Here is an 11,447-nt window from a genome sequence, read left to right as displayed (position 1 = left end):
GGCCGCGCCGCCAACGCTGCGCAACGAGGCGAGACGCGCGGCCTGTGTAAACCGCGCGGTGATTGGCTCCCGCCGCACGAAGGGGCGGGACTAAGGGGAGGAGCGGCGCTGGGATTGGCCGGAGCGCGGCGGGACCCTGTGTGTGAGCTCGGAGGGGGTTGGGCTGAAGGAGGAGAGCGGCGCTGGTGATTGGCTGCTGCGCGGCGGAGGGCGGGGCGGCGGAGTGCATAAAAGGGGCTTGGCGGGCCGGCGCGGGGGATTTTCGGTTGTTCCGCCTTGGGGTCTGTCTGTGCCGTTCCCGCGGGTGCTGCTGTTAAAACACCGCCAGGATGTTCGAGGCGCGGCTGGTGCAGGGCTCGGTGCTCAAGCGAGTGCTGGAGGCCCTCAAGGACCTCATCACCGAGGCCTGCTGGGACCTGGGCTCGGGCGGCATCAGCCTGCAGAGCATGGACTCCTCGCACGTCTCGCTGGTGCAGCTCACGCTGCGGTCGGAGGGCTTCGACACGTACCGCTGCGACCGCAACATCGCCATGGGCGTCAACCTGTCCAGGTCAGCCGGCGGCGGGCTCTCCTGGGGCGCTGCCGTGGGGCGGCCCGGCGGCTGTGGCGCTCCGGGCTGCCGGGGAAGGGTGTGAGGGGAGGCGTGAGGGGAAGTGTGAGGGGTCCCGGGGGTCTCGCGGCCCCCTCAGCCTTTCTCCCCCTCCATTCCCCTCACGGCTCTCGCGCCGTTTTTCGCGGCGCGCGGCGCGGCCGTGACGTCACTGCCGGCGAGTGGCGGGAAAAGGCAGCGCTGGCGGGAGCCGCCGCCATGGCCCCGAGCGGGGAAGGAGTGACGGCCCTAAGGCCCTGCCGCCCTCGGGAAAGGCCCTGCAGAGCCCCGGGGAGCGGCAGGAGCAGCACTGCCGGCGGGCCGGGGAGCTGCTGCTCCTTCCTGCCCCGCTGGTCAGCGCTTCTGAGCGCCTCACGAGAGGAGAAACACGGAGAGTGACAAAGATGAGGGGCCTGGAGCCTCGGGAGGACACTGCTGAGAGAGGGAAATCATCCCTATGTGTAAATACCCATGGGAGGGGCAGAGGATGGGTCCAGGATCTGCCCAGCCGTGGGACAAGAGGAAAGGCAGGAGCTGAAGTTCCACCCCGTGTATGTGGAAGAAGTTTGTGGGTGACCAAGCACTGGAAGAGATCGGCCAGAGAGGCTGGGGAGTGTCCCAAGAGTGTTGGATGGAGAGCCTGATAACTGTGCTATCACATCCCCTCCTGCTCCATCCTCCTGCATCCCAGCTCCCAGCCCCATGGCTCACCTGCCTTTCTCCCCTGCAGCATGTCCAAAATCCTGAAATGCGCGGGGAACGAGGACATCATCACCCTGCGGGCCGAGGACAACGCCGACACCCTGGCGCTGGTGTTCGAGGCACCCAGTGAGTGTGGGGTTCTCACTGGGGGAGCCCTTTGTTCCTGGGGTGTGCAGGAGTGGGAGGGGACACCTGAGTCTTGGGACAGTTTGGAGATAGAAACTTGATCAAGTTGATAAATATTTTCGTTATAAGAGAAGGAATGTTTCGGGCTGAGCAGAGATGTTTTTGGCTGTACCCTTACAGCCTGTGAAAGGCTGCTGGGGCAACAAAGGGAAACCTCACTGTCATTATTGCAGGGGGTGGCATCAGTCCAGTTGGTGTTTGTCACTCTGCTCTTTGCTGTAACCCTGCTTTGCTTCTGCAGACCAAGAGAAAGTTTCTGATTACGAGATGAAGCTGATGGATCTCGATGTGGAGCAGCTGGGGATCCCAGTAAGTAACAGCTCAGGTGACTGGTGGCACTGGGATGGAACTGGGCTCACATCAGATCCTGTAACACAGCGGGCTTGGGAGCACTGGACGGGCCTGGGGCTGGCAGGGTGTCACTGTGGGTGTCCCTGGGAGTGCCCACAGGGTGGCACAGTGTCACTGTGGGTGTCACTGTGGGTGTCACTGAGTACCCCAAGGTTGGCAGGATGTCACTGTGGGTGTCCCTGGGAGTGCCCACAGGGTGGCACGGTGTCACTGTGGGTGTCACTGTGGGTGTCACTGAGTACCCCAAGGCTGGCAGCTGTCCCTGTGGGTGTCCCTGGCCCTGGCAGCTCTCCTGTCCCCCAGGAGCAGGAGTACAGCTGCGTGGTGAAGATGCCCTCGGCCGAGTTCGCGCGCATCTGCCGGGACCTGAGCCACATCGGCGACGCCGTGGTCATCTCCTGCGCCAAGGACGGCGTCAAGTTCTCGGCCAACGGCGAGCTGGGCAACGGCAACATCAAACTGTCCCAGACCAGCAACGTGGACAAGGAGGAGGAGGCTGTGAGTGGCCAAGCAGGGCTCTGGGCTTTGCCAAGCCGCTTCTCTGGGGCATCCTGGAGCTGGGGAAGGGTTGGGGGTGGAAAGGGTCGAGCAGGGACAGGGCCATGAGTCCCTGCAGCGTGAGTCTTGCCCTGGAGCTGCAGCAGGGCTGGGAGCAGCCCTGGTGGCTGTAGCCTGAGCTGTGCCAGGGCTCTAGAATCCTCCTGCTTGCTGCTCCCAGCCCTGGTGGCCATGGCCTGAGCTGTGCCAGGGCTCTGGAATCCTCCTGCTTGCTGCTCCAGCCCTGGTGGCCATGGCCCGAGCTGTGCCAGGGCTCTGAAATCCTTTCCCATTTGCTGCCCCAGCCCTGGTGGTCATGGCCTGAGCTGTCCCAGGGCTTTGGAATCCTCTCCCATTTGCTGCCCCAGCCCTGGTGGTCATGGCCTGAGCTGTGCCAGGGCTCTGGAACCCTCTGTCACCTCCCCAGGTTACAATAGAGATGAACGAGCCGGTGCAGCTGACCTTCGCCCTGAGGTACCTGAACTTCTTCACCAAAGCCACCCCCCTGTCCCCCACGGTCACACTCAGCATGTCTGCAGACGTTCCTCTGGGTGAGTGCCAGGGCAGAGCTGGGGCTGGGGCTGGGGCTGGGGCTGGGGCTGGGTGTCTCACAAAACCCCCTGAACTCCCTCTCTCCCTTCTCTCCCTTCTCTCCCGCAGTTGTGGAGTACAAAATCGCTGACATGGGACACCTGAAGTATTACCTGGCCCCGAAGATCGAGGACCAGCAGGACGGCTCTTAACTGGAGCAGGACTGGAGATCTGCTCCTGGCTGGAGGCAGCAATTCCAGAGTCTTGGAACATCCTGGGAGCACTGTAGCTGTGTCTTGTAGATAGCTCTGTAAATATTTTTCAACTCGCTTGTTTTGCTATCCTGGTGTCATTGGAAGTAGGAAAGCTGAGTTTTTCTAGTCTGTTCCTGTACTCCCACCCACCTCTCAGATGCTGTTGAAGGTGAAATTTCTTACTCCTCGCAGCTGCTCTTGGAGAAGAGGGGCGATATTTAATGGGTCAAGATGTATCCTGGAGTTTCCCCTGTGGAGCTGTAGCTTAGGGTTGCTGGTTTATTATCCCACCAGTTTATGTGACCTTACTACATTTATTTTTGAAGCTGATACTCTGAAACTCAGAGAACGGAAATAAAGGATATAATTTCCTGGGGTTTGTGGTGTTTAGCGGGGTGGGTGAATGGATGATTTGAAGCTGTGCTGAGTGCCCCGAGTCCCTTCTCAAGGCCCAGAGCTCCAGCTTCGGTCACTCGGGTGTGCAGGAGGTGCCAGATGTGGCACCTGGGGTGGAATTCACGATCCCATCAAGGCGTTTCCAACCAAAACGCCCGATTTTCAGTCCGGTTTTTTGGGAGGCTGTGCTCGGTAGGACACGAGAGTGGGAGCTGTCCCCGGCGGGTGACAGGGGATGGCACCAGGTGGCAGTGCCGGCCACGAGCGAACCCCGCTGCTGCCGGGGGACAGCGCTGCCCTGGGGACAGCACTGCCCGGCCCTGGGGATAACCCAGCCCTGGGGACAGCACTGCCCTGCCCTGGGGACAAGACTTTCCCCTGCCCCCTGCCCTGCCCTGGGGACAATCCCTGCCCAGCCCCGGGGATAACCTGGTGCTGGGGACAGCCCTGCCCCGGGGCTGGGGACAGCCCTGCCCCGGGGCTGGGGACATCCCTGCCCTGGGGACATCCCTGCCCTGCCCTGGGGACACTTTCCCCTGCCCTGGGGACATCCCTGCCCTGGGGACACTTTTCCCGGCCCTGCCCTGGGGACATCCCTGCCCTGCTCTGGGGACACTTTCCCCATCCCTGCCCCGCCCTGGGGACAACACTTTCCCCTGCCCTGGGGACATCCCATCCCTGCCCTGCCCTGGGGTCACTCTCCCCGGCCCGGGGCTCCTGCAGGCACCCGCACTCCCGGGCATCCCCGGCAGCGTCCCGGGCCGGCCAGGACGCGACACCGTGTGACAATGGCAGGTGTCCCTGCCCAGGGCAGGGTGGCCCTGCGGGAGTTGAAGCCCCGCAGCCGCCGCCCGTTCCCGCGGGTCCCGGCCCCGCCGGGCGGAACGGGCCGGGCCGGCCCCGCCGTGACCCGGAAGGGAAGCGGCGGCACGGGAGCCACTTCCGGGGCGATGGAGCGGGCGGGCGGCAGGTCCGGGCCGGGCCCGGGGGTGCGGCGGGATCGGCGTGGGGTGGGGGGTCTGGGGGGGTTTGGGGGGGTTCCGGTGGATTCAGGGTGGTCTGGGTGGGTTTGGGGGGGTTCGGGGTGGATTCAGGGTGGTCTGGGTGGGTTTGGGGGGGTTCCGGTGGGTTTGGGGGGTTCGGGGTGGGTTTGGGGGGTCTGGGGGGGTTTGGGGGGGGTTCAGGTGGTTTTAGGGTGGTTTGGGGGGTTTCAGGTGGATTTAGGGTGGTCTGGGTGGGTTTGGGGGGGTTCAGGTGGATTTAGGGTGGTCTGGGTGGGTTTGGGGGCGTTCAGGTGGATTTGGGTGGTATGGGTGGCTTGGGGGGGGCTTCAGGTGGATTTGGGTGGTCTGGGTGGGTTGGGTACATTTAGGTGGGTTTGGGGGGGTTCAGGTGGATTTGGGTGGGTTTGGGAGGGGTTCCGGTGGATTTGGGGTGGATTTGGGGGGTTCAGGTGGATTCAGGGTGGTTTGGGGTGGATTCAGGGTGGTCTGGGTGGGTTTGGGGTGGTTTGGGGCGGGTTTGGGGGGCTTCAGGTGGATTCAGGGTGGTCTGGGTGGGTTTGGGGTGGTCTGGGTGGGTTTGGGGTGGTGTGGGTGGGTTTGGGTGCATTTGGGATGGTTTGGGGTGGGTTCAGGTGGATTTGGGGTGGTTTGAGTGGATTCCAGAAGGGTTTGGGGTGTTTGGGGTGGATTTCAGGTGGTTTGGGTGCGTTCAGGTGGATTCAGGGTGGGTTTGGTGTGTTCTGGGCATGTGCAGGGGTGTGTGGGGAGCAGGAAATGCCACCCTGCAGGTGTTCCCATTATCCACGGGGCTGAAAGTGTTTGGTCCGTGTCTGGTTTTTGCCACTAAACAAAAGCCCAAAGTTCAAAGCCCAGGTTCAGCGGTGGGAATCTCAGATCAGAGGGGATTTATAAAAGTCAATTTTACAGCAGGAGGAGCGAAGGTGGGTGGGGAATGTGCCAGCAGTTAGTGATAAAGGGCTTCAGCTGAAGTGAGACTCAATATTTGAGTGGCTGCATCACCTCTGATGCTGAAGAGTGTTGTGGAAACAGAGTTTTTATCCCTTCCTGTTGGCACCGCTGGAATATCTGCTTTTGTTCCCTTGGTTCCTGACTTTCTCAGGAAATAAAAGCTCTATTGAGGCTCTGGGAGGTGTGGGAGCCCTTCCCTGGCAGGACAGGGGCGGGGGAGCTCGGCAGGAGGGTCCCTGGGCAGCTCTGAGGGACAGCAGCTGGCTCTGATCCCTGTCCCCAGGTGTCCCCCTGCTCTGCTCACCTGGCCTGAGGTGAGCTCAGCACTCACACTGTCCCCTTGTCCTCTGCCTCTGAGCCACTCCTGCTGTCCCCAACACCTCCATTTCCTCACAGTTTCCAGTGCTTTGCGGTGGTGTTTTGTTTGTTTGCTTTTTCTGTCCCAAAATTGCTCTCTTGTGAAATCTGGTGGTTGAAAAGCTGCTTTGTTCAGCTCTGGTTTGGGTTTATTTGCTGGTGTCGTGCTCAGAAACAGCCAGAGCCTGGACACGTGTGTTCTGGAGCTGCTGGTGGGTGAGAGCTGGTCATACCAAATTTCCATCTGGTTTTAGGCACAGGCTCTACCTTGATTCCAGACATTGTTGCAGCTGTATCCATTTTGTATTTCAGGCTTCAAATGCAATGCTTAGACCCTCTGTGGGAAAAGCTTTGATTTCCCCAGGGGAACAGGGCTGGGTTTGGGTGGCACAGCCTTGGCAGGGCAGTTTCTCTTGAGAAAATTGAGTTGTGTCTCTCAGACTGGCAGCACTCAGCTTTCTCTCCTCCTGCCCCCCTGCCAGGCTGTAGCTGATGCCCAGGCCCCCCTGGCACGATGCCCTCACGGACCAATCTCTCTGCTGGCATCCCCAGCAGCAAAGTGAAATATTCCAAACTCTCCAGCACCGACGATGGATACATCGACCTGCAGGTAAGAACTGGGGAAGGAAGCTGGGCAACCACGGGGATGGGCAGCCACAGCTTGGCCCTGCACAGGCAGCTGCTTCTCGTGCAGCTCTGGTGGGGCAAAGCCTGGAGGCAGCCAAACCCTCGGCCCTTCCCCTCTGGAAATCCCAAAAATCCTTCCTGGGAATGAGGCTGGGAGAAGGGGCTGGCTCAGCAGGGTCTCCATGGCAGAACTCCTCCTGGAGGGCAATTCTGGAGCAGAATTTTGTCCCGTGCCAGCTGTGCCAGCTGTGGGGTCCCATCTGTGCCCAGTTCAGCTGTTGAGTATTTGGCTTTTTCCATGCAGTTCAAGAAGAGCCCACCCAAAATCCCCTACAAGGCCATCGCGCTGGCTGTGGTGCTCTTCATGATCGGGACCTTCCTCATCGTCATCGGAGCCCTGCTGCTGGCAGGGTACATCAGCAAAGGGGTGAGTGCTTCCCCGGGCTCCTGGCACTGCCCTCAGAGCTGCCCTGAGCCCTGCTGCCCATCCCCTGCACCAGGGGAGCTTTAAACTCAAAATTGGGAAAGGTTTGATGTGGCAAAGGCCTGGCACAGCTGCAGGGGAGTGTTCAGAACACGGGTTTGGTGACCCTGGGGGTGGTGCTGGGTCGTGGTTGGACTTGATGGCCTTGAAGGTCCTCTCCAGCCTCAGGGATCCTGTGGTGGTGTTCAGTGGAGAGCTTCAGAGGCACAGGAAGTGAGCAGGGCATGGATTCCCACCACAGCCTGTCCTGGGAGGTGACATCCCTGTCCTGGAGAGATCTCAGCCCCTGCAGGGACAGGAGGAGCTGCCAGACCCCGAGTGGGGCATGGCAGCGCTTCCCCACCTGGCTGTGGCTGATCCACGGGAAGGGGATCTGCTCCTGCAGCTCGGGGTGCTTCTCCCCCTGCTCCCTGTGATCTCAGGGGGGGTGGCAGCCCTGCCTTATCTCTGGCAGCAGCAGCAGCCTCTGGGGCTATCAGCAGCACTCCAGGCACGGATCCCTGGGCTCGTGCTCGGGCTCCCAGCCCTGGCTGCACATCCGGGGTCCCTGGTGAAGGATGGGGTCCCTGGTGAAGGATGGGGTCCCCTGAGGGCTCCTGCAGCAGGGAGGAGAGCTCAGGACAGGATTAAAGGCTCAGCCTGACAACAGCTGAGAGATTTCTGGGTTTTATTTCTCAGCTCGCCAGGCCTTGGGGATGGATCACGGAACCACGGGGTGGTTTGGGTTCAGAGAACCTTACAGATCACCTCATTCTGAGAATTCCTTCTCATCTCACCTGCCTTGGGCAGGGCAGCCTTCCCCTAGAGCAGGCAGGGTGTGAGAGGGAGGAGATCCCCTCACACAGGCGTCACTGTGATGCCTTGGGAAGGCTGAGCTATTACAGAGTTACAGAATAAAGTGGGGATTTATTCACAGCATCTCCTCAATGGATCCACCTTGGGCAGCACAAGAGCCCAGCCAGGGCTGCACCCAAGATGAACTAAAACGGTCACGAAATGAGCCCAAAATGAACCCAAAATGGTCACAAAATGCACAACTGCTCACGGGGTCTGTCATTTTCTAAGTTCTGCTCCATTTGCATATTGGGGTTAATTGTCCAATTCCAGCTTTAGGTTATGCAGTCCCATCCTCCTTGTTTTTCTCTCTTCATTCCACGCTGTTTGTGCCCTTGGGCTGAGATTTGGGTGGCTGTCCTCGGTCCCCAGCTGGAGCAGGAATTGTTTTGTCTCCCCGCTCTGTGAGGAGAGCTCACAGCACTTAAGGTGCAGCCCAGAGCTGCTCACTGAGGCAGCACAGAACCTGAAAAAGCAGAATCTGAAGGCTGAGGCCCCCCTGCCCTGCGTGTGTCCCTGCAGGAGACCGACCGCGCCATCCCCGTGCTGATCATCGGCATCCTGGTGTTCCTGCCGGGCTTCTACCACCTGCGCATCGCCTACTACGCCTCCAAGGGCTACCGGGGCTACTCCTACGACGACATCCCCGACTTCGACGACTGAACCGTTAATTAATTAACCCCGCGCTAATTAGGCTGCTCGGCGCTGGTAGTTCCCCTGGCTGCTGGCTGACACGGCTGATGCGTGTCCCTCTCGTGGCGCTGCTTCCCGGCCCTGAGGTGTTGCAGGTTTTCCAGTTTGGGGGGTGGGGGCTCCAGCCCCGAATTGACCAAAAGGAATTGTGAAGAACTTGGGATTTATGGGATTTTTTTTCCCCTCGGGGTTGCGTAATTCCGCTCGCTGGGAAGCTCTTCCTGGGCGAGGCAATCCTTGCAATTTTCCAAAAATAGATGAGCTGGTTTCAGCAGCAGATATTTGTTTTTTCTGTGTTTTCTAGAGTTTATTTTAGCTTTCCATGAGCTTGTGGTTATTGTTGGGTTACCTGTGCAGACAGACTGTCATTAAATTCTCCTCTTGCTCTCTATCCATCAGAAATGCTTCCAAACCACTGCTCCTGGAGTAAACAGAGTCTGATGGGAGGGGGAAAGCAGCACTTGCAGGAAGGGATTTCCACGCAGTGCAGTGGCTCCTCAGCCCCTGCCACGCTGACCAAGCTCATTTCCCCACAAACACCTCCTTCCCACCGTTGCTTTTGGCAGAATCTGCTTATCCTTCACAAGGACTGCTGCTGGAGTTTGCTGGTTATTTAAACAACCCAATGGGTACTGGGAGAAGGACTGGAACCCAGACTCAAGTGTCTAAATACCAAAAATCTTGGGTTTGACTGATACTGGAGACACTTGACTGGGTATTGGGGACACGTGAACTCCAGCTGTCTGTTTTTTGGAGTCCTTGTGTAGATAATGTGCTGTGCAGACCTGCCCAGGCCAGTGAAGAGAATTTCTCTGTGCAGTTTGTGCTGAACAAACCCCTCTGGATTGCTTTGTCAGCTTTGCTGAAGTGTCATTCAGGGAAAACAGAGTGATGGCTCCACTTGTGTGAGGTCAGACCAAGCTGTGTCCTGTTCTGTGTCCTGGACAACCAGCAGCAGTGCAAGTGGATGCACTTAACCTGAATAAAGTTCTACATTCTCTGTAAGCACAAGTTTGTCCTTCCCACCTTCACATGTGTCAGAGTGCACTAAAAACTCTCCTGGGCTCCGGCTGCTGTTGCCTCCAGGTGCTGCTGGAGTGAGGGAGGCAGCGGCTCTGGAGCAGCCCCAGCAGTGTCAGGCTGCACAGAGCACTCCACAGCCGCCACCTGAGCCCAGGTGAGCAGAACGTTCCGGAAGGAAGGGCAGGAGTGACTGACAGTGCAGAGCAGGCCCACGGAGGTGTCCACAGTCAGGGCTGGACAAACACCTTGCTCTGAACTTCTGGAATTGCCTTTTTTCCTCCTTCAGTGCTGCAGATTAAACCCAAACTCCATTTTTTTAACCTGCCTCTCTTCCCTCACTTGTCCCCACTGCCCTGTGTGAACCCCAGCACTCTGAGGAAGAGCTGGTTCAGTTGTTAAATTCAGGATCTCCCACCTCTGGAGGTTCCCTCCCTGCTGCCAGCCCCAGCTGGGGTGGGACAGGGGACGAGGGACACGTGCTGCTGGCAGCAGCTGGAATCTGTCAATTAGAGCTGGCTCTGGCCAGGAGAGCTGCTGCTGACGTCAAGCCATGAATCAGCCTCTCCTAGGGGACAAGAACCTGTTTATTTGGGTTTGGGGAGCGGGGAGAGGAAGTTTAGATGGAAAAAGCAAAGAGGGAGGGAGAGGAGGAAGCAGTTTGGGAAGGGGCGGGGGGTCACCTCAGTGGGATAAATGAAGGGGACAGGAGAAGGAAATGGACTTGGATGATCCTTGTGGGTTCCTTCCAGCTTAGGGCATTCTGTGACTTTGTGATTCTGAGAACACGCTGACGTTCCTGGAGGAAAGGAACTGATGAATTTACTTGTCTTGGACAGAGGCAAAGTCCTCAGTGGATAAATAAGCAGGGCTGTGTGAAGGATGGCCAGATGAAAAAATCCTCTCTGCAGGGGTTTTTATATCTAATTGGGGGAAAAAAGAAAGAATTTGCCCTTCCCTTGGGTGTTTGTCCTGCTCTTCTCAAGATCTCTGCCCTGAGAGCTCCTCCAGGCCTCTGTGGCTGATCCTGGTGGCCTCTCCCCATTGCTGTCCTGGGAGCTGCTTCCCTTCAGCAGGTGGGGGACAGCACCCAGCCCTTGGATCTCCATCCCTTCAGCAGGTGGGGGACACCTCCCAGCCCTTGGATCTCCATCCCTTCAGCAGGTGGGGACACCACCCAGCCCTTGGATCTCCATCCCTTCAGCAGGTGGGGGACAGCACCCAGCCCTTGGATCTCCATCCCTTCAGCACGTAGAGGACACCACCCAGCCCTTGGATCTCCCTGGTCTCCCAACCAATACCTTTGGTTTCCCTCTCCCAGCTCAGGGCAGTCCTGCCTTCACTTCCTGCCTTCTCAGCCTGATGAAAAGAAAGAATTTTTGTCCTTTTCCCAGAGCTCTGTGCTGAGCCAGCTGTGCTTCCCTGCTCCCACTCCCGTGTCCTGTGTGGAATGTGGATGTGCACGTGCACAGCAATCCCTCTCCCCTTCCTGAGCACAAAAGCAGCCTGAGGATTTTTAGGAATGCTGGATTTGACTAAAAATAGTCCAGACAGTCCAGCAAGGCCACAACAGAGCCTCCCAAGAGAGCTGGCTTTGTTCTGTGGTGGAGCCAAGGGTTGGTGTGGGGGGGGAAACTCGATTTTTGATCAGAAATTATTGTTTCCAATTGATTGACCTGCCTGGTTTGCTGCTCTGGCAGACTGTGCTTTGTGCTGGTTCAGGCCTTTCCTTCCCTGCTTTCCTGTGTCTGGGAAGGTGTTCAGGAACTGCTTTTAATCAGAAGTAAGGCAATTACTGGGAGCTCTGTTGGTCTGGCCTGCATGGACAGAGCTTTGTCCTGATAAGAATCAGGAAGTGACATTTCCTTCCTCCACACTGTACTCAGGATTCTGAGCCACGCTGTTCTCCTCAT

General features: G+C 58.4%; 2 protein-coding genes across 2 annotated transcripts; both read left to right on the top strand.

The window, feature by feature from the left end:
* Window positions 1-255: 255 nt before the first annotated feature.
* PCNA (proliferating cell nuclear antigen) lies at window positions 256-3,526 on the top strand (the record flags this gene model as incomplete). Its single annotated transcript, NM_001245444.1, is given in 7 exon segments — window positions 256-550; window positions 1,320-1,417; window positions 1,719-1,786; window positions 2,132-2,326; window positions 2,793-2,886; window positions 2,889-2,916; window positions 3,026-3,526. Coding segments are annotated over 7 exon segments (726 nt in total). The 3' UTR covers window positions 3,048-3,526.
* Window positions 3,527-4,475: 949 nt separating this feature from the next.
* Window positions 4,476-8,909, top strand: TMEM230 (transmembrane protein 230). The gene is given in 4 exon segments (NM_001245174.1): window positions 4,476-4,516; window positions 6,359-6,486; window positions 6,808-6,930; window positions 8,344-8,909. Coding segments are annotated over 3 exon segments (360 nt in total). The 5' UTR covers window positions 4,476-4,516; window positions 6,359-6,390; the 3' UTR covers window positions 8,485-8,909.
* The last annotated feature ends 2,538 nt before the right edge of the window (window positions 8,910-11,447 follow it).

This window comes from Taeniopygia guttata, chromosome 22 (assembly GCF_048771995.1).
Source record: "Taeniopygia guttata chromosome 22, bTaeGut7.mat, whole genome shotgun sequence".
NCBI classification, from domain to species: Eukaryota; Metazoa; Chordata; class Aves; order Passeriformes; family Estrildidae; genus Taeniopygia; species Taeniopygia guttata.
This window is presented reverse-complemented; position numbering and strand designations above follow the sequence as displayed.